The sequence below is a fragment of the Podarcis tiliguerta genome, assembly GCF_965153285.1.
Source record: "Podarcis tiliguerta genome assembly, chromosome: 1".
In the NCBI taxonomy this organism is placed as follows: Eukaryota; Metazoa; Chordata; class Lepidosauria; order Squamata; family Lacertidae; genus Podarcis; species Podarcis tiliguerta.
The window spans coordinates 119,386,363-119,411,219 of NC_139534.1; the positions used below are offsets into that span (position 1 = coordinate 119,386,363).

The 24,857-nt window shown below is 44.2% G+C and overlaps 1 protein-coding gene and 1 long non-coding RNA gene across 2 annotated transcripts in view; one reads left to right on the forward strand and one right to left on the reverse strand.

Moving 5' to 3' along the window:
- Positions 1 to 21,361, forward strand: part of DYNC1H1 (dynein cytoplasmic 1 heavy chain 1) — a 59,447-nt gene extending 38,086 nt beyond the window's left edge. Inside the window, exons 48-78 of the mRNA XM_083432919.1 lie at positions 3 to 207; positions 328 to 501; positions 614 to 733; positions 850 to 970; positions 1,633 to 1,828; positions 2,479 to 2,596; positions 3,146 to 3,361; positions 4,059 to 4,271; positions 4,900 to 5,027; positions 6,147 to 6,300; positions 6,724 to 6,870; positions 6,965 to 7,115; positions 8,511 to 8,764; positions 8,898 to 9,032; positions 9,116 to 9,210; positions 10,511 to 10,685; positions 11,828 to 11,903; positions 12,352 to 12,512; positions 13,505 to 13,616; positions 13,705 to 13,765; positions 13,862 to 13,985; positions 14,638 to 14,751; positions 15,443 to 15,613; positions 15,990 to 16,207; positions 16,309 to 16,412; positions 16,861 to 17,072; positions 17,819 to 17,972; positions 18,620 to 18,762; positions 19,885 to 20,053; positions 20,676 to 20,803; positions 20,914 to 21,361. Coding sequence (XP_083289045.1) covers positions 3 to 207; positions 328 to 501; positions 614 to 733; positions 850 to 970; positions 1,633 to 1,828; positions 2,479 to 2,596; positions 3,146 to 3,361; positions 4,059 to 4,271; positions 4,900 to 5,027; positions 6,147 to 6,300; positions 6,724 to 6,870; positions 6,965 to 7,115; positions 8,511 to 8,764; positions 8,898 to 9,032; positions 9,116 to 9,210; positions 10,511 to 10,685; positions 11,828 to 11,903; positions 12,352 to 12,512; positions 13,505 to 13,616; positions 13,705 to 13,765; positions 13,862 to 13,985; positions 14,638 to 14,751; positions 15,443 to 15,613; positions 15,990 to 16,207; positions 16,309 to 16,412; positions 16,861 to 17,072; positions 17,819 to 17,972; positions 18,620 to 18,762; positions 19,885 to 20,053; positions 20,676 to 20,803; positions 20,914 to 21,042 — 4,678 coding nt within the window. The 3' untranslated portion in view covers positions 21,043 to 21,361. The remainder of the gene's footprint in view (positions 1 to 2; positions 208 to 327; positions 502 to 613; positions 734 to 849; positions 971 to 1,632; positions 1,829 to 2,478; positions 2,597 to 3,145; positions 3,362 to 4,058; positions 4,272 to 4,899; positions 5,028 to 6,146; positions 6,301 to 6,723; positions 6,871 to 6,964; positions 7,116 to 8,510; positions 8,765 to 8,897; positions 9,033 to 9,115; positions 9,211 to 10,510; positions 10,686 to 11,827; positions 11,904 to 12,351; positions 12,513 to 13,504; positions 13,617 to 13,704; positions 13,766 to 13,861; positions 13,986 to 14,637; positions 14,752 to 15,442; positions 15,614 to 15,989; positions 16,208 to 16,308; positions 16,413 to 16,860; positions 17,073 to 17,818; positions 17,973 to 18,619; positions 18,763 to 19,884; positions 20,054 to 20,675; positions 20,804 to 20,913) is intronic.
- LOC310678006 lies at positions 20,935 to 23,243 on the reverse strand. Its single transcript, XR_014511556.1, has 2 exons — positions 22,075 to 23,243; positions 20,935 to 22,039 (listed from the first exon to the last, which is right to left on the reverse strand). It is a non-coding gene; the product is annotated as an uncharacterized lncRNA (long non-coding RNA).
- Between the last annotated feature and the right edge of the window lie 1,614 nt (positions 23,244 to 24,857).

The window sequence follows — 24,857 nt, forward strand, 5'->3', positions numbered from 1 at the left end:
AGGTGTGTCTTGAACTGGTTTGGAGACTGGTCGACAGAGGCGCTTTATCAAGTTGGCAAAGAGTTCACCAGCAAAATGGACCTAGAAAAGCCAAACTACATTGTACCGGACTACATGCCAGTTGTTTATGACAAGCTGCCACAGCCACCATCCCATAGGGAAGCCATCGTGAACAGCTGTGTGTTTGTTCACCAGACCCTTCATCAGGTGGGTTTGTCCTCCCACTTTTTGTGCAGCTTCTTGCAGTCCTCAAAACAATTTCTGCTTCGAAGGATGTTTTAAAATACGTGTATCAGTTTTTAACACGCTCTTTACCCTTTCTGGCAGGCTAATGCTCGTCTAGCCAAACGTGGTGGCAGGACAATGGCCATCACTCCTCGTCATTATTTGGACTTCATCAACCACTATGCCAATTTGTTCAATGAGAAACGGAGTGAGCTGGAAGAGCAGCAGATGCATTTGAATGTTGGCCTTAGGAAGATCAAGGAAACGGTTGACCAGGTATGAGTCTTCAGGAAAGAGCATTGGAAGAAGGAAGAAACCATTCATGACAATCCTTGGAAGTTATCTTGAATAGGGTTCACTGTAATTGAGAATTTGCTGTCGGTTCTAGGTGGAAGAACTTCGCCGTGACTTACGGATAAAAAGCCAGGAGCTGGAAGTCAAGAATGCAGCCGCGAATGATAAGCTGAAGAAGATGGTGAAAGATCAGCAAGAGGCAGAGAAGAAAAAGGTGAAGCCCTTAAAGTCCTTTTTAGAGCATGTTGTCGCACCGAGTTGTGCCTCTTAACTCAGAGCAGATAGGGCAAGAACGGGGCTCTTGAAATATCCTGTGTAACTTGCTTGCAGGTTATGAGCCAGGAAATCCAGGAGCAGTTGCATAAACAGCAAGAGGGCATTGCAGACAAGCAGATGAGTGTGAAAGAAGATCTGGATAAGGTGGAGCCTGCAGTCATTGAGGCTCAAAATGGTATGTGAAAGTCATCTGTTTGGGCAGTTTTTCAGTGCATTCCAATCTGCTGCATGCAACAGGAACATTTTGCTCCATGCTTTCGAATATGCCCTTTACGGCTCCCCCCAAAATCAGTGCTTTTTGGCTTGTCAGCTTAATTCTTCTGGGTAATACTTTGATCAATAATCAGGTTTGGGCTCTGCTTGATTAGAAACACCAGTAGTGCAGCTTTCCAGAATGCCAGATCATGTTGCTAGATAATCCACATTGTATATGGATGTTGTTGTCTTTAAATAAAAGGCTTTGAGTACAAAAGCATTGTCTTTTAAAAACAAAACCAAGAAGTTCATCTGCCATGATAAAAAGTACCCAGTCTGGCTATGCCTTTGACAAAGGCTTTGCAGTTGCTTATCATAGTTTTGTGTGTTTTTAAATAGTGTTTCTGAAGGCTGAGAATCTGGGAAACACCCAGGTCCTTTGCCCTTGGCTTTAAAAAAAAAACCATGGGAGATGTGCCTGGTAAATTGTGCCTTTCGTTTTTTAAATCAAAGTTGATTTTTGCTGAAGCTTAAGAATCTTTCACACCGATCCTCAAGATTTGCTAATCATCTTGCTCTTCACTGTTTTTTCCCAAATCACTGTCTTTTCTCTCCTGGCTGATTGGGCTTGCTTCTTCCTAGCTGTTAAATCTATAAAGAAACAACATCTGGTGGAGGTCCGTTCTATGGCCAACCCTCCTGCTGCCGTGAAGCTGGCGTTAGAGTCGATCTGCCTGCTCTTGGGTGAAAGCACAACTGATTGGAAACAGATCCGTTCCATCATAATGCGGGAAAACTTCATCCCAACCATTGTAAACTTTTCTGCTGAGGAGATCAGGTGAATAATTGGCAGGTTTACAGTGGCTGCTGCAGGGAACAGAAAGAAATGGTTCGCGAAGACTGCTGCAACACTTCTTGCATGTTGCAGATAAAAAGCATAAAATTTTAGGGCTCGATTTCTGCTTCAAATTAGCAAATCTCATCTTGATTCAAGGAGAACATTCTCAGAAAGAAACTCTCCATTCAGTGGATTCCATTGTGGCCAAATCTCAGTCTTGGAACCAAATTTCTTTCTCCTATTCCCAGCAGCAGCCTTCAGTGTTTGTTTTTGCATGCTGAACCCTTTTTTCCATCCCCTTAATAGCTGTGAGCTCTATAAAGAAGCAGCACCTTATTGAAGTAAGAGCTATGGGCAACCCACCTGCGGCGGTAAAGCTGGCTTTAGAATCCATCTGTCTCCTGTTGGGTGAGGAGACGAATGACTGGAAAAAGATCAGGCCAGTTATTCTGAGAGATAATTTCATCACCAGCATTGTCAACTTTAATATTGAAGACATGAGGTATTTGTGTTCTATAGCTTTGCTTACCAAGGTGATGGGATAACTTGCAGGCTTGGCAATTGCATGCTGGATGGTAACACCACGCTTGTCCGGATACTTTCTCAAACTCTCTCTCTGTCTCCCCACCCCCCCACCCCCGTTATTCCAGTGATGCGATACGGGAGAAGATGAAGAAGAACTACTTGTCAAATCCAAGTTACAATTATGAAATTGTGAACAGAGCGTCTTTGGCCTGTGGCCCTATGGTGAAATGGGCTATTGCACAGGTAACTTGTCTTGTGGTATTTAACAGGATTAGGATAAAATACAGTGGTGCCCCGCAAGACGAATGCCTCACAAGACGGAAAACCCGCTAGACGAAAGGGTTTTCCGTTTTGGAGGTGCTTCGCAGGACGAATTTCTCTATGGGCTTGCTTCGCAAGACGAAAATGTCTTGCAATTTTTTTTCGCTCCCCACCCCCTTTTTCTAAGGCACTAAGCTGCTAATAGCCTTTTAGCAGCTAATCCGCTAATCCCTTAAGCCTTTAATAGTCGCTAAACCGCTAATAGCGCTAATCCGCTAATAGGGTTGCTTCGCAAGACGAAAAAACCGCTAGACGAAGGGACTCCCGGAACGGATTCTTTTCGTCTTGCGAGGCACCACTGTACTATAGAAGCTCAGTCATATTTTGAAGGTGGTTTCCTGCCTCTTGCTGTTTAGCCCAGCAGGTCACTGACAATCCCACAGTGGCTTTAAAAATAACAAAGCTTTAAAACCAGAACTGTTTAAGTGTCCCAGAACTGAGTGACCTGGTCTTATGTGTCCCCCCCCCCAGCTGAACTATGCCGACATGTTGAAACGGGTAGAGCCCCTGAGAAACGAACTGCAGAAACTGGAGGATGATGCCAAAGACAACCAGCAGAAGGCCAACGAAGTGGAACAGATGATTAGAGACCTGGAGGCCAGCATTGCCCGCTACAAGGAAGAATATGCCGTGCTGATTTCCGAGGCTCAGGCTATTAAGGCGGATCTGGCTGCTGTGGAAGCAAAAGTGAGATAGCCGTGAATTTATCCTTGTTGCGCTTCCTTAGAAATGTGTCTATGGTTTCCCACTTTTATCACGTCTCCTTAAGGGCTTGCATTATAGTTGCAACCTTGAGTGGTCTAGTTGAGGGAAGCAAAAAGACAATAGAATGTGTGCTTCTAAGCATTCTACACAATTTCCTTGTTAGTGCTCTTTGTTCAGGCATGAATTTAAAATCCAAAGTTCATTTGTATATTGAAGAGAATTTACTTATTTTGCTTCTATTATTTAATACCAATAGCATAGTTAGGTAATCTATAAATTTGTCCACGTTAATAAATGCAGTATAATTTATATAATTTTAGAAGCTTAATTTTAAAATGTGTGTATCACTACTTCTGTGTCTTCTGTAATAATTCCTACAGCTGCCTAGTGCTGCATATATTCTAGGTTTTAAGGCTGCCTTTTAAGCCAAACTTGATAAGCAAACAATTTTGCTATGCTTCTTTGTTTATGCTAGCTGCATTTTCTAATAAAAAACAAAGTTGTGGTTATCCTCCCCTTTTCTTCAGCCTCCTAGGTATTTGAAATGTGTGTTTCGTAATAGGATGCTGAAAACCTGGCCCTGTATCTGGTGCAATTACAAATTTGTCCATGTTTTCAAAGGCAGGTAGTAATCTTCAATCCAGTTTTTGTTTAACTGAAGCAATGGTTTTACTTGCAGGTAAACCGCAGTACGGCTCTCTTGAAGAGTTTGTCTGCAGAGCGTGAAAGATGGGAGAAAACAAGTGAAACCTTCAAAAACCAGATGTCCACCATTGCAGGAGACTGCTTGCTCTCAGGAGCCTTCATTGCTTATGCTGGTTACTTTGACCAACAGATGCGTCAGAACCTGTTCACAACATGGTCTCATCACTTGCAACAAGCAAATATTCAGGTAAAAAACTGTTCACAGGTAATAAAGACAACTGCTACTTACTTGAAATAATTGGAGCATTTCACTTTATGGTGCACCTTCCTCTTCCGCGAAGCTCAGAACAGCTTCTGCATGTTTCACATGTGGTCTCCCACCTGAGCAACTTACAAAACCAGATACGCTCTGCAGAACCATCATGTCCCTTCAGACCATTTTATTTTGTTCCCAGGTGTCTGAGGATTTTATAAGGTGGCCAATAATAAAGGGTGATGCAACATGGGTATTTCAGGATGGGATAGCTCAGTTGGTAGAGCCTAAGACTTTTACTGTCAGGGTCGTGGGTTCAAGTCCCGGATTGAGCAAAAGACCCCTGCGTTGCAGGTGGTTGGACTAGATGACCCCCAGGGTCCCTTCCAACTCTATAATTCTACGATTCGTCAACACTATTGCCATCACCTCCTTTGACTTCAAGCTCTGCCCCCACTTTGAGTGAATATGGTCTGCAGCCAAGAGAATGCCAATGTTTGTGGGAGCCCCAAGCCATAAGTAGCAGGAAGACAACTTCACCTAGTCACAAAAGACAAGCTTCACCTAGTCACAAAAGTTTGTCAGTTCTTGGCTGTGAAACACAATGGCCCTTTCCCTGCAGTTCCGTACAGACATTGCTAGGACCGAATACCTGTCCAACGCAGATGAGCGCCTTCGCTGGCAAGCAAGTTCCCTACCTGCAGACGACCTGTGCACAGAAAACGCCATCATGCTCAAGCGATTTAACCGGTATTGTTGCTTTTCTTTTAATTAATTTTGTGCTTACCAATGGCTTCTTCAGGCCAGAAAAGCTTTCCAGTGGAAGTACCATTTCAACCCTTCTGATTTGATCATTTCTGTCCAGGCTTTCTCTAGAGATTGTGAATGTTTTGGAATTGCCTGGGCTCTCGGCATTTAGATAAGAAGCCTTGTTAAAATACAGGTGAAACGTGCTCATTCAACTCATTGTGAGCACAGAGGTGTTTGTCAGAGGATATTGTGAATGGCCACTGGCACAGACAGCATGTGCTAGGAAAATTTTGTGGAGAAATCTAGCATAGTCTTAAAATGAAACTTTCAAGTGGCGTCTGGCAAAACCACTGTTCTAAGAATTGCCATGCTAGATCAGATCCCTCTAACAGAGCACTCTATAGTCAGAATGGAAATTTAGAAGCTCAAAAAGATAATGCAACTTTGAGCCCAACTATTTCAATAGTTGGGACGCGGGTGGCGCTGTGGGTAAAAGCCTCAGCGCCTAGGGCTTGCCGATCGAAAGGTCGGCGGTTCGAATCCCCGCGGCGGGATGCGCTCCCGTTGCTCGGTCCCAGTGCCTGCCGACCTAGCAGTTCGAAAGCACTCCTGGGTGCAAGTAGATAAATAAGGACCGCTTACTAGCGGGAAGGTAAACGGCGTTTCCGTGTGCGGCTCTGGCTCGCCGGAGCAGCGATGTCACACTGGCCATGTGACCCGGAAGTGTCTCCAGACAGCGCTGGCCCCCGGCCTCTTAAGTGAGATGGGCGCACAACCCTAGAGTCTGTTGAGACTTGTCCGTACGGGCAGGGGTACCTTTACCTATTTCAATAGTAAAGACTGGATGATATACACATACATTATGTGTAACACTCATAATTTCTGAAGTAAAAATTATTCCAGGCCCCTATTTGGTATGTGCAGCATATCAAAATACAAACTAAGTGCTTTCAAAATACAGACTAAGGGCTTTGAAGGACCTCTAGTATAGCTAATTGTAAACTTTTTATCTGTTCCATGAATCCATAAATTGAAAATGCTTCTTAATATATGTTGAACAGATCTCTTCCTCCTGGGCTCTCTGAATTTTAAATAACGTTCCACCAATTACCTCTTTAGGTATCCCCTGATTATTGACCCCTCTGGGCAAGCTACAGAGTTCATCATGAATGAATATAAGGACCGTAAGATCACTCGTACCAGCTTTCTGGATGATGCTTTCAGGAAGAATTTGGAGAGCGCCTTGCGATTTGGTAATCCCCTGCTTGTCCAGGTTAGTTCTGTGCATATATATCTTTTATAACCAGCACAAGTTTCGAATGAGTTGTTGAAACAAATATTGTGTAACTTGAATAAAAGGGCTTCAGAAAAGCTGAAAGATAAGCACATTCAAGATTCTAGGGACTGTAACATTAGTTCCATGAGCCCAAGGGGGTTTGGACTTAGCAGTGTGTGGGAAACAGCTTTTGAAACTTGGGGAGAGACTCTTTAAAAGGTAGCTTGTAATACAGCATGGGAATTTGTGGTTCTAATTAAAACGAGAGATCTCAATGGGTTTAAACTCTTGGGTGTGCCTAAAAGCAACTTTTGGAGTCTCAGCCTATATCTGGATTGCTTTTTAGAACCAACTCCAGAGTTGAAGGGAAGTACAATTCTTAATACATAAATTATTTCCCCTTTCTGAATGCTTGCCCAGGATGTGGAGAGCTATGACCCTGTGCTGAATCCTGTGCTGAACCGTGAAGTCCGTAGAACTGGAGGCCGAGTTCTTATTACCCTGGGAGATCAGGATATTGATTTGTCTCCATCATTTGTCATTTTCCTCTCCACCAGAGATCCAACGGTAAGCAAGAAACTTGATTTATCTGACCATCAGTTGGTGGGAGTGGAAGGGAAAGGAGATTCTATGTAAAAGGTGACTATGCTCTGTTTGGTAGGTTGAGTTTCCTCCAGATCTCTGCTCCCGCGTGACGTTTGTCAACTTCACAGTAACTCGCAGCAGCTTACAGAGCCAGTGTCTGAACGAAGTACTGAAAGCTGAAAGGCCAGATGTGGATGAGAAGCGCTCGGATCTCCTCAAACTTCAAGGTACAGTATTGGCAGGAATCGGATCCCAGACGGGACTTACTACTGTAGGTGGGCCTTAAAACAAACTAGAGATACTTGCAGAATCTCCCTCTGCTGCATTCTGACCCAGATTGTCTACTTCTGCACACACAGGTATGTTCAGTGCTTTTTTTCTAGGGGTACACATACCCCTAAACATTTTGTGAATCTTAAGTTTGGCCTCATTGAGCGGCAATATTTCAATATGAGTAGGAAAATGAGAGTACTCCTAAACTTTTTTTTTTTTTAGAAAAAAAGCACTGGGTATGTTCACTAGAATGTCAGAATCTCATTCTTTCACAGGTGCATTTTCCGGCATCTTTCAAGCTGAGGGAGATTTCTGTTACTTTATTTTTAATGTTTTCAAGCCAATGACACAAAGGACTCTGCTATACAGTTGCCAACAGAATGTTTTAAGTGCATTACAGTCATACCTCAGGTTGCAAACACTGTGGGTTGCGCATTTTTGGGTTGCGGACTGCGCTGAACCCGGAAGTACTGGAACGGGCTACTTCCGGATTTTGGCGCATGCACAGAAGCACCAAATCACGTCACTCATGTGCACAGACGCAGCACTGCGGGTTGCGAACACTGTGGCTTGCAAACGTGCCTCTCGCACGGATCGCATTCGCAACCCAATGTATGATTGTATACAAATGTGACACTAGGTGGTGTGAGCTTATGGCAAATTCAATATAAATCATTTTATTAAAAAAGCATTTCCACAGCGTTTTTTGTTTCTAGAGTCCATCCAGTGAGTTGAATTAGAAAATGAAGTGCCTCATCACTGACATATATTAAATGTTTATTTGTAATTGTACAAATATTTGAATAAAAAAGTGGCTTTTATAATCTTAAAAACCTAAAATTGCGGAATGTGGGTGTTACTCTGCAACCTCTTCAATTTCATTCAAGGGCCCAAGAGTGAGGGACTTCACATTTTTAAATAGTCTTGTGAGGGCAATCTGTTACCAGCCTTATGAAATCCGATTGACTGGAACCCAAGGGATATCGGCTTGGATCCAGTGGTGGCCGCTGAATTCTTCAGGCTTCCCCATTCCACTCTGGCCCACCTCATGCTATTCCAGGGGGTTCCTCGACCTTCAAAACAACTTGCAGAGGCACAGGGAGCTGTAGTGAGTGGAAAGAGCCAGGAAAACCCCCATTGTGCAGGTGGAGTTCTGCTGACCTGTCATTTTCATAACAACTGTGGAAGTGAAACTGATGGAATCTGTTCACCCTTAAAGAAGCCTAATTAAATTAAGGACTGATGATGTTCTGTGGCTGAAAGCAATTTCTGGGGAATGTTGCAGAGATCTTGGATTCACGCAGTGTATAGCTCGAACTGTCCTTAAGGCTTTTTTCCTCTACCCAAAGGTGAATTCCAGCTGCGTCTGCGGCAGTTAGAGAAGTCGCTTCTCCAAGCCCTCAATGAAGTGAAGGGTCGTATCTTGGATGACGACACCATCATTACCACACTGGAGAACCTCAAGAAAGAGGCGGCTGAGGTCACCAGGAAAGTTGAAGAAACCGATATTGTCATGCAGGAGGTGGAGACGGTGTCTCAGCAGTATCTCCCACTTTCTACTGCCTGTAGCAGCATCTATTTCACAATGGAGTCGCTAAAACAGGTACAAAAGCACGACTGGCTTGCCTTGCCTTCTCCTACCTCTTAGCCATGTTTGTTGCACAACATGATAAGATGCCACAGGTACAGAAGCAGCTTGTTTTTACTGCTGTGTGACTCTGTTTGTCCCTCTTTAGATACACTTCTTGTACCAGTACTCCCTCCAGTTTTTCCTGGATATCTATCACAATGTCTTGTACGAGAACCCAAATCTGAAGGGGATAACGGACCATACCCAGCGTCTTTCCATCATCACAAAGGATCTCTTCCAGGTTCGGAAAAGCCATATCAAGTTAAAACAGTTCCAGGTTATCAGTAGGAGATGAAACTAACCTTTCTTGTTTTGCATTGATAGGTTGCTTTCAACAGAGTCGCACGTGGCATGCTGCATCAGGATCACATAACCTTTGCTATGCTGTTAGCCAGAATAAAACTGAAAGGCACTATTGGGTAAGCATACAATTCTCCCTTCTTCAATAGGTGGCCCAATCTTCAGTCTCTTACAAATGTAGGCAGTGTGTCATGGCAGTTCTTTAAAAGTAAGGCATACCCTGCCTTTTTGCCAAGGTGGCATTTGTAGAATCAACCACAGTACAGCCTAATAAACCGCAAAGGAAGTTTACAAAAAGGTAAGTCAATATAATCGAGAAAGATTCATAACCCTACTTTAAAACATACAAAAATTAAAACACTAAAACAGATTAAAATTGCCTCCACTGTCTGGGTAGGCCTGGAATGTTTTTAGCAGGTGCTGAAAATATCAGTAGTCAGGAAGTTCCAAAGTCCAGGTGCCGCCGCATTAAATGATCGAGTTCTTACAAATGTGGAATGAGTATTAGGTGGCAGTTCTAGTAGTGCCGAGGCCGCCAATCATAGCGATCACATGGGCCCATGTGGAATAAGGTGATCTTGTAGGTAAACTTTTCCCACGTCGTTCTGTATATATTATTTTTTTATTTTGACGTAGTAGTAGTAGTAGTAATAATAATAATAATAATAATAATAATAATGTGCACCCCACCCTGAGACCATTACACTGTAACTATCCAACTTCCCAAAATTTCAACACCTCCTGCGATGGTTTGACCCTTTTCTGTTTTAACAGTACAAATTCTACAAGCACCCTTCCACATCTCCTCCAAATCATTTCTTCTGCATATTCCCCATCTTACCTTAATAGCACATGTCAATTTGTCATTCACAGCTATATCCCACACCTCTTTGTACCATTCTTCCGTTTTATATTCTGCTTGCCCCTTTCACTTTCCAGCTATAATAACTCGTGCAGCTGTCAATAAAATTGTGAGCAAGTCCTTCATGGCCTGTGAACCTTCCACCCCATCGTAAATTGATAATAATGCTACCTCTGGACATTCGGTCAGCTTCAACCCAGTGATTTTTGTTAGCTCCTTAAACACCCTTTGCCAAAAAAATTGTACATATTTACACCCCCACCACATGTGAACATAATTCCCTGTTTCCTGGCATCTCCTCCAACATAACACCAAATATTCCTTGTTTATTTGATTTAATCTGACTGGTGTTAAATAGCATCTCCAAATTAATTTATAATAATTTCTTTTTATCCTTATAGACAACATTTTCAAAGTGTCTCTCCCATATTTCCCCCCCAACTTTGACTATTTATCTGCTCCCACGTTCTTAAGGGCTGAAAATACTACTGCTTTTGTCCATTAACACAAATAATGAATTGTTCTCTAACATGCCCTTCCTTTGTTGCCAATTGCAGGGAGCCTACCTATGATGCGGAATTCCAGCATTTCTTGAGAGGGAAAGAAATAGTACTCAGCAGCACACCTCTCCCCAAGATCAGTGGCCTGACTGTGGAGCAACTGGAAGCCATGATGAGGTTGAGTTGCCTTCCTGCCTTTAAGGATCTGGTTTCCAAAGTCAAAGCTGATGATGTGAGTACTGTCATCAAACAAAGCTTCCAAACTGAAATTAAATTGCTGGTGCGATGGGAGAGGGCCTTATTGATACCAAAGCCTTGACGTTATCTTTATTGGGGACCCTTAACACATGGCAGGGACGCGGGTAGCGCTGTGGTCTAAACTGCAGAGCCTAGGGCTTGCCGATCGGAAGGTTGGCAGTTCGAATCCCCACGACGGGGTGAGCTCCCGTTGCTCAGTCCCTGCTCCTGCCCACCTAGCAGTTCTAAAGCACGTCAAAGTGCAAGTAGATAAATAGGTACCGCTCCGGCGGGAAGGTAAACGGTGTTTCCGTGCGCTGCTCTGGTTCGCCAGAAGCGGCTTAGTCATGCTGGCCACATGACCGGAAGCTGTACGCTGGCTCCCTCGGCCAGTAAAGCGAGATGAGCGCCGCAACCCCAGAGTCATTCGCGACTGGACCTAACGGTCAGGGGTCACTTTACCTTTACTAACACGTGGCACTTGTTCCTTGCGCTGAGAATTTGTACAGGGGAGGGCAAATGTGTTCCACTTCCATACTTACTGCTTCCAGTACATGGACTGGATAGCTAAAGCTGCCTGATCGATGTATTGTACAACATCAACTTTAATATGTAGTAGTGATATAGGTGCTGTTTCTGTTAGGATACTGCCAGGGAGACAAAGTCCATCATGACTCCACGTCGCCTCCGTTGCGATCATCGATCTCCCGTAGACACGCAGTATCAGCAATTAGCGACACGAGCTCCAGAAATAGCTTGCCACATTCCAGAGCTGATGCACGCTCTATCAGCAGAATTCACACAGCGAAAGATGCACGCAGGAGAGCATTATTTACAAGTTTATTCAGCGTTGGTCAGAACAAAGAAAACATGACTGCCTGCTTCGGTGTCTCAGGCACAGAGAGAGAAACGAAAGCAATAGACAAAACATAAACTTCCTGTGAACAGGAAATACGCAGACTCTGTGACTCACAAAGCCTGCTCCCTTTTAAGGTGGAACGGAAATATCCTAACAGTTTCTCCATGTCAGTCTCCCACCCCACCCCCACACACAGACACAGACACACTCTTAGTATCTTCATTGTGGTCTTTGGTCTAACACAAAGTTCCTGTTCTTTATCTCCTCCTGATTCACAGCAATTCTGCATTTGGCTGGACAGCAGCTCACCGGAGCAGACTGTGCCATATATTTGGACAGAAGACAAACCTGCAAGTAAGTGGAGAACTCCATTTCTGGATCAGTTTAAGTATATTTGGAGAAAAGGCAAAGCAGGTGCGTGTGGAGATTTATTCCACTGCTCTGGGGAAAGATGCTTCAGTATTACGTGCGCAAGGCATCTATTGCAGTTGGCCATTTGTCTGCCTTTGGTGGTGGCAAGTAGCAATTGTCCCCTGGCAACACCTACAACTGAAATACCATGTGAATTGGCTGCAAGTTTGCACGCCGTATCCATGTCAGAAACTGAGGACCGTTGTCATGTGCTTTGTGCTGAGGATGTCCAAGGTAGCTTATGTGCTTCTAGGGTTCAGTCACTGTCTCTATTCCCCTACTGGGAAACGTTGGTGTTGGAAGAAGCATACTCCCTCAGTCCTCCTTTGCAAGGCCTTTACCTGATGACTTTTAAACCCCCCCCTCCCCCCCCCCCTTCTCTTCTGCTCAGCAACCATTGGGCAGGCCGTCCATCGCTTGCTCCTGATCCAGGCTTTCCGTCCTGATCGCTTACTGGCAATGGCGCATCATTTTGTTTCCACAAACCTTGGAGAAAGCTTTATGTCTATTATGGAGCAGCCCTTGGACCTGGCACACATTGTGGATACAGAGGCAAGTAGGCATTTTAAGTCACACCCATTCCGTTCCACAGAAGCTCAGGTGGAACTTCTGCAGGCATGCTGCTTAAACTCTCTCCGTTTTGTTTAGACCACTTCTGTGCCGCTTAATATAAAAAACAAATCTATGTGATGTACAGGAAGCTAAAGCAGCAACGGCAGACAGCTTAAACAGCACAGATTTTAGAAAAATGCACCGTTACATCTGCAAATATTACATTAATACAAATTACTAATAAATATAGGCCAGTGTCAATTCCTTCGCCTTCTGAAATACCTCCCGACTACTCACTCAGGGCCCAGAGAAACTCACAAAGAAGAACCTGCTGACATCACCCTACTTTAAACTTGTTTTTATGGGCAGGCACCAAGGCAGATGGAGTTTCCTCAGGCTGCCAGCCGCTGTGTCCCAGTTGGCTGCAGTTCTTGCAGCCCATCTTCCTCCTCTTGTAATTTGCAAGGTGGTTTTATGTGGCATTACAACATGCCTTTTTCTAAAAGGTTGACTGTAGTTCTGCGTGCCTATGGGGAGTTCAGCCTTCTGAATCTTAAAACAGCAGTGCCCAGCGCCACATAGCATAAACACTGTTGAAACTTTGCAGACTTTTCAGAAGCAGTGTGTGATACGGCTCAGGTTTTGCTGCTCAAACAAAGCCCCACTTTCTAAGACGCCCAGCACACCTCAAGTAGACCTTTGGATCTCAGCCTATATTGGAAAACGGGGGTTTGAATTGAACCTCGACCTAGATCTGGAACCTGTTTGGAAATGTGCAAGGCATCCCATTCCTCCTTTTATTACTGAGTGCAGTTGCAATTCCATGCACGTATGCGACTGTTCCCCTCAAGTCCTCCCTGTGCTGCCGGAACATGAGAAGAGTAATGATCAGCTCCTGTGGGTGTTAAAAAAAGCAAACCTGCTTTGTCCTATAACTGCCCTAATTCCTTTACCTTTTTCCTTTCCCCTGCCCCACCCTTTTTGGATTTTAGGTGAAGCCTAATACTCCTGTGCTGATGTGCTCAGTGCCCGGCTATGATGCCAGTGGGCGTGTTGAAGACCTTGCTGCCGAGCAAAACACACAGATCACCTCTATTGCTATCGGTGAGACCTTTGGGCATCCTTGTCACTCCAAATGCTGCGGAATGTAGCTTTAAACTCCGCCTCTAAATTGTAAACTTGGTGTTTGCAGGTTCCGCTGAAGGATTTAACCAAGCTGATAAGGCAATCAATACAGCAGTGAAGTCTGGCAGGTAGGCTCTGCTCTGTCTGGCATTTACTCTGGAATTGTACAAATAAGTATACTGGAACTTCTTAATCCATTTTTTTAAAAAAACCATTTCTTCTAGATGGGTCATGCTAAAGAATGTCCACTTGGCGCCTGGATGGCTGATGCAGCTGGAAAAGAAGCTACATTCTCTTCAGCCTCATGCCTGCTTCAGACTCTTCCTTACAATGGAGATAAATCCAAAAGTAAGCAGCTCAGAAGCAAAATCCTATTCATGACCTGGATCTTTGCAAGCCTTTTCTTTCTGCACTGTTGTTTCTGGGAGAAGGGTGCCGCCTTAAAACAGACACACAGAGATAGTATTCCCCCCCCCCACACACACACCTGTGAGTTCTCTGTCCAGCCTTTTTAAAAATCCATTAACCTTCTCCTCACTAAAATCAACTTAATGGCAATGAATAGAAAATAATAAATTAACTTTTATGCAGATTTTTTTTCTAAAAAAGTTTTATTTAAATAAACTACAATGTTTTTATTTAAATAAATCTTCAACGTGGTTTTTTGAGTGTTTCAATACATGACCTCAGTAAATGGGGATAGAAGCAAATACAAAATGAAAAATGTCTAGATGTTCTTTACCCTCCCCTCCGTTCTCTTCTGTTGGTATTGGAATGAGGCTCTGGCATTCGTTCTGTACCAACTGCCGGTGGGTGACTTCTGTTCCTTCTTCTTCTTCTTCTTATTATTATTATTAACATGAAGATACTTCTTGACACTAGAACGTGACTCTTTTTAAGATTCAGCATGAATTTGAGCTGGCGTAGTCATTTTGCAGAGGTCTGGGAAAGAGGGGGTCATCTTTTAGTGCATAATTGTGGGGCTTATTCTGTGTTTTAGGTGCCTGTGAACTTGCTGAGGGCTGGGAGAATCTTTGTGTTTGAACCACCCCCCGGGGTGAAGGCCAACATGTTGAGAACCTTCAGCAGCATTCCGGTGTCCAGAATGTGCAAGGTAAGAGCTGTCTCGATGATTATAAACAGATCCTATAGTTTAGCCAACGCATTAGTGGGACAGCATATGGTGGTTCCCAAAAGTTCTAGTGGGGGGGATCCATCAGAGTTTAGAGCCCACCTATTCCCACCTAAAAGGGAGTGTCAGTTACTCATTAATTCTTGCATTGGAAAGGTCATCCTCCTTGCCTTTTGACCATTCACTGATTTAAATGAAATAAATTGACGCTCCTCCCAGGCTATGTTTCCTTAACGCCAACCTTGCAGAGAGAATGGTGCTGGTCCTCTGCTTGCTGCTGACACTCGGGTAGAGCGCAAAGCATCTGAGGAAGGATGGGAGAAGACAGTGCAGAGCTTTAGTAAGCCCCTCTAGCCTGCACAAAGCAGACAAATATTCAGGCAGTCTCTCTGAGGCAACCTAAACGTGGAATATCCACAACGACCAGGCCATCTGTTCTGACTCAATGTCCAAATGCAATACCTTGTGTTCACTAGCACAGTCCTAAGGCTGCACTGTGCCTGTTTCCTTTGGCAAACTTGCTCCAGGAGGTTTTCCTGTAACTCCGTAAGATAAAAAAAAATGTACAAAGTAAGGACAAGGGTTTATTCCTCGTAATCTCAAGCATGCAGTTCTTCTCTTGAATGCAATGTAAGAAGAAGAAGAAACATTTTTCCCCCTCTCTCCTCCCTAGTCACCAAATGAGCGCGCTCGTCTCTATTTCCTTCTGGCTTGGTTCCATGCCATCATTCAAGAGCGTCTCCGATATGCTCCTCTCGGCTGGTCAAAAAAATACGAGTTTGGTGAATCTGATCTAAGATCTGCATGTGATACAGTGGATACATGGCTGGATGACACGGCAAAGGCAAGTGAAGTTGCAGGCGTTCCACTTTACCGCTCTGTCTTAAAGGGAACGTGGCTGGACTGCTTTCATGAAGGACAAGTAATTTGTAACAAGTAGGCAAAGCGCATTCATATCCTGCCTTTCCTCAATGGGAGCTCAAGGCAACATGCATGGTAAGTAAAGATAAATACTGAATAACTTGTCCAAGATCAACAAATGGCTACTCTAAGCAAGATTTTGAAACCTGGGTCTCCCTAGTCTGAGATTTTGAAACCTGGGTCTTCCAACATGCTGACCAACCTGCCACACTGGTTCTTAATTTGTAGTAATGTTGGCTTTTTAGACTTCTACTATCCAAAAGCTACCTCCATTACAACAAAACTGTCTACCCCCCCAGGGCCGGCAGAATATCTCTCCTGACAAGATCCCCTGGTCTGCACTGAAGACCCTGATGGCTCAGTCGATTTACGGAGGACGCATTGATAACGAATTTGACCAGCGTTTATTGAACAGTTTCCTGGAGCGCCTCTTCACCACTTCAAGTTTTGACAGTGAATTCAAATTGGCCTGCAAGGTTGACGGTCATAAAGACATCCAGATGCCAGATGGAATCAGGTACTTAAGTTCTGCCTTTAGTAGTAAGCCTGGGCCAGGTTGGTTCAAACTGCTCAGTGCTGTGGACCACGTGGTCATTACCTGCCGTTTTGTCTCGACAGGCGTGAAGAATTTGTCCAGTGGGTTGAGTTGCTGCCAGATACGCAAACACCATCCTGGCTCGGGCTGCCAAACAACGCCGAGAAGGTTCTTCTCACCACCCAGGGTAAAAAAATGCTTCACTTCAGTAGTTCGTTGTTCACCGGAATCTAAACAATATTTGCTAAGCCACACCAGATTCTCTAAAGAAGCTTGCAAATGTTGCATCTGTTACAACGGAATTAGCTGGGTTTTAAAAAATTAAAGGCTTAGTGCAGCATGAATCTCGTGAACCAGATTTAGCCAGATAGGGAGGTTGAAGTGTTGCAGCAGGGATGAATCCTGAAAGCCAAGACTTTACTCACAATCTAATGAGCTGAAGTTGTCAAGACCACACTTTGAGGATATGTGGCTGAATGTTATTTGTGAACCGACTAATAGCACACGATCAAATTCCTAAACTATATGCAGGGCTTTCAACCTGGATTAAAGTTAGCCTGCTTACAGCTAGCACACGTATGTTAATCTTTAAGCTTTTTAAAATGGTTAAGCATTTCATACCCTGTACATTTCAGGTATTGACATGATCAGTAAGATGCTGAAAATGCAAATGCTAGAGGATGAGGATGACTTGGCCTATGCTGAGACCGAGAAGAAGGCACGGACGGACTCCACCTCGGATGGCCGGCCAGCTTGGATGCGAACACTGCACACCACAGCTTCCAACTGGCTCCACCTCATCCCACAGACACTGAACCACCTGAAACGTACCGTGGAAAATATCAAGGTGGGACACGCAACCTGGTATGTACAGCAGAGCTGGGGAACTTGTTCTGGCCAGATTCTGCTGGACCACAACTCCCATCATCCCTAGCCTTTGCCATACTGACTGGAGCTGATGAGAGGTAGAGTCCAACCATATTTGGAAGGCCACAGGTTCCCCAGCCCTGATGTAGGGCGAAGGTTTGCAAAATCATATTAATACTGTCTTAGATGAATTGGTGATACTTAATTGACAAAATTAAGGGACGCGGGTGGCGCTGTGGGTTAAAGCCTCAGCGCCTAGGGCTTGCCGATTGAAAGGTCGGCAGTTCGAATCCCCGCGGCGGGGTGCGCTCCCGTTGTTCGGTCCCAGCGCCTGCCAACATAGCAGTTCGAAAGCACTTTCGGGTGCAAGTAGATAAATAGGGACCGCTTATTAGCGGGAAGGTAAACGGCGTTTCTGTGTGCGGCTCTGGCTCGCCAGAGCAGCGATGTCACGCTGGCCACGTGACCCGGAAGTGTCTGCGGACAGCGCTGGCCCCCGGCCTCTTTGAGTGAGATGGGCGCACAACCCTAGAGTCTGCCGTACGGGCAGGGGTACCTTTACCTTTACCTTAATTGACAAAATTGTCTTGGTTTCAAAAATCAAAATGTGTGAAGTTACTGGTGGTGCTTCTAGGAAGGATAGTGCTGGGATATTTCTGCTCTCGCAACTCAGTTGCCAGGATTTTCTCCACTTACTAACACATTGCTCTTCCTTTGGAAACCAAGGATCCTTTGTTCAGATTCTTTGAAAGAGAAGTGAAGATGGGAGCCAAACTCCTTCAGGACGTTCGTCAAGACCTTGCAGATGTGGTTCAAGTGTGCGAGGGGAAGAAGAAGCAGACCAACTATCTGAGGACGCTTATTAATGAACTAGTGAAAGGTGGGCTCTTCTAAACTATTGTTTAAAATGCACACACAGCTTCCCGAATTAAGATGCTGCTGCTATTGAAAGAAAATGGAAGGTCTAAGGGGGTCTCTTTCGTAGCTGTGGTGTTGTGCCTATGGGATGGGGTTAAACCAAGTACCTGCGTTCAACTAAACCTGCTGCCAAATCATAAATCCAGCTTGGTGGTTGGTTGTTTTTTTCACGTTACAGAATCCCATCCATAGATTCTGCAGTCGCTGGTGCTTAATTTAGTATCTTTGCATGTTACACACAAGAGTTTTCAGTGTAAATGTTGAGTGTTTAGAAGTTAACATAAATGCCATGATAAAGTAATTTAATTGCCATAATTACCATCTGGTGTGCTTTTTTAAAATGTGTTCAGTGTTTGCTTATATCAGGGGTAGTCAACCTTTTTATACCTACCGGCCACTAATGCATCTTTCTTGATGGTAAAATTTCCTTACCGCCCACCAGTGCTCGATGGATCCACCTAGAATCCTGAAACGCCCACTAGGGGGCAGTAGGGACCAGGTTGACAACCCCTGGCTTATAGAGTGGCTATCAATGAAGGAGTGAGACCATCCAGTTGTGACTGGACTTTTGCTCACAAAAAGTACAGCGTTTTTATACTTTCTCTCTAGGCATCTTGCCTCGCAGCTGGTCTCACTACACTGTGCCTGCTGGCATGACGGTCATCCAGTGGGTGTCTGACTTCAGTGAGCGCATTAAGCAGCTACAGAGCATCTCCCAGGCAGCTGCTGCAGGTGGAGCAAAAGAACTGAAGGTAGGCAATAGAGTGTTTCGTAGTGGTTGGATTCAGTACCAGTAATGTGAGAATATACATGAGATGAGTTTGAATTCCTCTGACTTTTATGTGAAATATGAAGACTACATCAGGGGTGGAAAAGCATGTTCCTTGGAGAAGATAGAGGATAATAAATACACTCTGCTGATTGCTAGGGAAGCAGTGAAGCCCCAAGCATCACTTTTTTGGTTATGTACAATGCTGTCACCATATGGATCACATCTCACCATAACAGTGATATATACGCTCTTGTATAGCATATTCTCATATGCTGTTTGAGAAGGGGTTGACTATAGCATATCCTCATTTTTAGCGCGCTGCTAAGGAAGTGTGGGTGTCTGTATTTCCACTCACACAGATCTGCTTAAATCCATGGGATTTTGTGGGGCTGGTGATGCCAGTAGCTTCTAGGGTCAGAGGGAAGGCAGAGTATGCACCTAAAATGATTGGGCAAAGAGAGAGAAGAATAAGTCTGTATATGACTCGCCAGCAGGCCTGGGAGTCGAGAGTTTCTTCCTCCAACAGGCGCTGCTAGCAGAGGGACTCAGGAGCGACAGCAGTTTCACCGGTGGTAATATCACTGAGTGAAACCGCTATCCCACTCTGCCCTCATATGACGGAGAGGGAGAAACAAGCTGTATCAGAGAGGCATTGCTAGTCTGTTCCTCCCTCTGCATCTTTAATCTGCTTGACTGAGGAGTGTGCAGCTGCTCCTTGCCTCAGTCAAGCAGTTAAAGGAGCCCCGACGTCCTGTGCATGAATGTTGAGAGCCCTGGGCCTGTCTCAGCTGGGGGGAGGAAGAAACCTAACCTCCCCTCCCCTCAGCTGCAAGCTGTCCCAGCCTGCGAGCCTGAAACCGCCTCAGTTCTTGAGGTGAGAACAGGGGCAATTTCACCTGGTGTCTCGCAGGCAGAGGCCTATGCATCTTGTTTTTTCAACATCGCGGTATATCGCCAAACCATGATGTTTGGCTGGGGATACACCATGATGTTGAAACACTAATATCGCCCAGCCCTGCTCACCAGGTCTTCACCTGCAGGCCTCTGGTACTGATCCAATGAATCAAGTTGTGTCATTAACTGCTGTGGATTTGCTTAACAGAACATCCATGTCTGCCTGGGAGGCCTATTTGTACCTGAGGCCTACATCACAGCTACAAGGCAGTACGTGGCTCAAGCCAACAGCTGGTCTCTTGAAGAACTCTGCCTAGAAGTCAATGTTACAACAACTCAGAACGCAGTGTTGGATGCTTGCAGTTTTGGAGTAACAGGTTAGTTGGAGCAACCGTCCCAAGGGTGACATTGAGGAAATACTCTTCATGCTGAAACGTTCCAGTTTCTTAATGGGTGTAAAAGTTAACACAACATACAGAGTATACAGTGGCAAAGTAATTTTGTGTGCAAAATACCATGAGGTTAGATTGCACATGAATTCAGTTGTGCTGAAGTGGTGTTCCATTAAGATTTTGGGGGTATGGGTGGCACATCTGCATCTTGCACCTCTTCAGGGGTCTTTAATGGAGACAGGTCACGTGTGGCACAGTAGCTGTGGCAAAGATTCCAGGTATCTGCAGATTCCTTGACTTCATGTATGCAGTTAGGTGACATTGCATTCTGTCCGTGCCAAGATCAGACAAATTTCCAAGACTGCATCTAGCTGCCATGCAAGTATGAAATCCAGGCATCCTGAAGTGAACACATAATCATTGGAGGTTTTTAAAGCAGAGATAGGGTGGCCATCGGTCATAGTTACTTTAGTTGAGATGACTCTCTACAATTCTATGTGCTTCACTTCTAAGGAGACTTTATATGAAATGGTGAATCCACAAAATAACAGACTTAAATATACTTCACGGCTGACATTTAAACATCCCTCTCTTTTTAACTCAATAGGCCTGAAGCTTCAGGGAGCCACATGCAATAACAACAAGCTGTCGCTTTCCAATGCTATTTCAACGGTCTTGCCCATAACTCAGCTTCGCTGGATCAAACAGACAAATGCTGATAAAAAGTCTAATGTGGTAAGTAATGCGATCTGTTGAGTCGCGTGCTTTTCAGTCGTACACGCTGTTTATGCTCTCCTCGTGATTTTCTTCCTCTTCACCTTATACTGAACCTGTTTGTTTTGCAGGTGACATTACCTGTCTATCTGAACTTCACTCGGGCTGATCTGATCTTCACGGTTGACTTTGAAATCGCTACCAAGGAAGACCCTCGTAGCTTCTATGAACGTGGCGTGGCTGTCCTGTGTACTGAGTAAAAAGGAACCTGTAACCAGCATTCAAGCATTTTTGCATCTCGAATCTAGTTCTAGAAGGCTGTTTTAACACTGCAAAGCATAGTTATGTTGTCAAATGGTTATGTAGAGGAGAGTAAGAGTGATGTATCTGAAACGTGCTTAGATGTTGACTGTTGGACTGCAAGGCATAGTTAAGTTTTCAGATGGCTGTATAGAGGTGGCTAAGAAAGATTTATGTTTGAAAAGTACCTGGAAAGACAGTCAGAAGGATTTGTTGTTTTTGGATTGTTCTAGATTGGTGTACTAATGTCAGATGCTTAAATAAAACTTTACAGCACGATTTCTTGTTTTGTGGGGGGGTTTTCAGTGCCTTATTCACTTGTCATGAGAATAAACCAACAAAAGAGAGAGGCCTATATACACAAAGCTAAAATAAAAAAGTAAGTGTAGTGCAATCCTATTTTGAAATAGCCTCTATAGCAGTAGAGAGTCCACATTGAGGTGCTAGCTTGAGTTATATAGTCCATCTGTAGAATGTGGTCTGCCATTTGGCAACCGGATAGCTTGGAATAAATTTATTCCTTCAATTCAGCTTTTACAGTAAGTATTTCAAAACAGGCTCTAGAACAAGCTTGCCTTCTAACTCTTGTTGGATTCCCATCAACCCCAGTAAGCATGACCAATGGTTGGGAATTGTTGTAGTCATAAACAACTGGAGGGCAACAGATTGGGGGCCACTTTTCTAGAGCTATTTATTTCGTTATCTAAAATCCGTGAGCCACCTTCAGGGAGGCTCGCAATAATAAGATTGCACTTAAATAAATTAAAACAACACTATGGCCTATTGCACACATCAAGTTCGCAAGGTGAAGAAAGCTCAGGTAAGTGGGAAAAGGGAGCATCAGCTGCTTCTGGCACAAGGGCTAGTGAATACCGCTATATCAGTGGGGTGCAAGAAATGCATGGTGTTATTGAGATTTCCGCACTAAAGGGATAACAATTGTTCTTGGTAAATTCTCTGCGATTTGGTATCTTCCAAACTGCCTTTATTACCAGGCGACTGACACTAGCAATGCCAGGAATAGCAAGGCAGTCAGTTGGAGATTAGGACATAGATGGTTAGTTTGATGTAACAAGGCTGTCTAGTCCAGCATTTGGTCTTCAAATAATGACCAGCGTATATAGTGTGGCCTGCTTTCAGGCAGGACAGAATCATGCCATGTTTGCCCTTGACATCCCAAAAACCAGCAGTTCATAACACTATTATTGTGAAGACTATTTAGCGTGGAGAAACAGTATAAAAATTTTCTCACAAACACTGCTTCCTCGCTGATGGACAGAAATCATCTTCTAGTATGAACTTCCTTTTTAGTGCTACGTGCTCCTAACTTTCCAAAACTTCTGCGATTGCCTTTTTTTGTGTAATGTGGCCTTGCAAGAACAATGAAGTGCTTAAATGTTAAAAAGACTTGCACACTTGTGGGCTCCACCTAATTTATTTTAACAACAGGCATTGTTTTCACCCACAGACATAGGTAGATTGCAGTTAAGCTATATGAACTCAAGTCATCCGCAATTTTTTCCTTGGCGTTTCTCCAGCACTGTCTAGGACAGCCCTCCCTTGCTTCCTCTTGACCTTAAGAATTTCACGCAGATTATCACAATAGGCCAACATGGGGTGTAGCACAAAATCACAAGGTGATTTTTTAGAGAGAACAGCCTGCTTTGAATGAGCTGGCCCAGGAAACCAGGAAGGTTCTGTGGTCATCTGCAATACTTCAGCTGCTTCATTCAGTTGAGGTTCATCTTCACGAGTTACAATTAGAGGGATTTCCATGGGTGCGAAGGCAGAGAGGGGTTCTGGGCCTTCTGAAAGAACACTGTCTTCTGTGCTCAGATGCTTCAGAAAGATCACCCTACTCAACTCAAGGGAGCCCAAACTACTGTTGGAGTTGCCTTCATCATCACCATCATAAGGGTCCACGAACTAAAGCAACAGACAGAGCAAAAGACTTCACTTAACAAGAGAGAAAGTTACTTCTCAGCAGCCAACTTTCGGGAAAGAGTCCCTGAAACTAGACAGGATTTTCACATAACACTTAAGCTGTGGTTTGTTTAGCCCAAGCTAAGGTGGTTTGTTTCAACTTCTGAAAGCAGCTCAGAATGCTAACGATGTTTTCTTAAAACAACCCAATATGTGGCACCAATATCCAACTAAAAAGCTCTGCCAATGCAAGGACTTCTGTGCTCAGTCGTGTTTAACTATGATTTGTTTGGCCGCCCTACCCAGATGCTACAGAGTCACGGGGCAAGGGCAGCTGAAACCAAGCTTTGGAAAACTAAGCTGTGGTTCATTTGCTAGCCTGTGAGATAACTTGTTGTTTTTTAAACAAACTGGTTAAAACATTCACACTTAGTGGTTTAGCATTGCGTGTAAATGATTTAAAGAACTGTTGCATTAATCAGACAATGAACTACTACTTAAATAGTCAACCTCGGATAACTTCAGAAAAATTCCACCCTGATCTAAGCCTAACAGCGGAAGCAAGAAAGTATCCCACTTTAATAATACAATATAATACAGGCACCTGTTGAATGCATTTTTGTTTGAAAGCACATTCTGCAGATGTAAAAGTGGAGTAGTGCCAATGCTGGCAAAGCAAAATTCCATTGGAGGGCAGAGAATAGATATTAAAAACTTACTTGAAGTTTTGTTCTCTCCCGGGATCCTGCCAAAAGCGCACTCTTGGGCGGCACCTGTTTTGGATAAGACACTTTCTGATGTGTATATAGCACGTGGTTAAAGCCTGACTGCTCAAAGTTTAGCACATTCACACTATGCAGGTTCACTGTGTGCATGTGCTCCCAACTGTCCCTATCTACCAGGAACAGTTTGGCGTTTTAGCTAGCTGCCTCTACCAAAATAATTGCCCCTGTTTTACAATTTGGGAGTGTGTTTTCAAAATGTTTCTGTAAGATGCAAGAGTTGCCATTCTTCAGCACTTCCCCTTGCCATCTAGAATGGGGGTAAATCTAGGCATGGGGCGCAAGTGCGCCTTATCTCTAGTGCAGATGCAAGGGCATTAAGGTACCATTAAGGTACACATATGAGACGCGGGTGGCGCTATGGGTTAAACCACAGAGTCTAGGACTTGCTGATCAGAAGGTCGGCGGTTCGAATCCCTATGACAGGGTGAGCTCCCGTTGCTCGGTCTCTGCTCCTGCCAACTTAGCAGTTCGAAAGCACGTCAAAGTGCAAGTAGATAAATAGGTACCGCTCCGGCGGGAAGGTAAACGGTGTTTCCGTGCGCTGCTCTGGTTTGCCAGAAGCGGCTTAGTCATGCTGGCCACATGACCCGGAAGCTGTACGCCGACTCCCTTGGCCAATAAAGCAAGATGAGCGCCGCAACCCCAGAGTCGACCACGACTGGACCTAATGGTCAAGGGTCCCTTTACCTTTAAGGTACACATTCTCTACTTTCGCATTCTTTAGCTAGTGATTTTGACCTCTTGATAAGGTACTCTGAATACCTCCTTTTTCCAACAAGCCCTTTAAAGTGCAGATTTCTATCCTGTCTGTTCTCAACTATACAGCTGCAAATATGTTTTAAGTGCATTATCCAAAGTGACACTAGATGATGAGCCAACTGCAAATTCAATATATATTTTAAAACTTTTTTTAAAGCATTTTCACAGCATTTTTTAATGTGTCTAGATTCCACCTGTATCTGCATCCGATACAAAGTTGATGCTGCATATCATTATGAGATGTTTCATAGCCAACAATTCATTAAAATACTCTACTACAATGGCATTGCTAGCTGAAAGAACAAAAT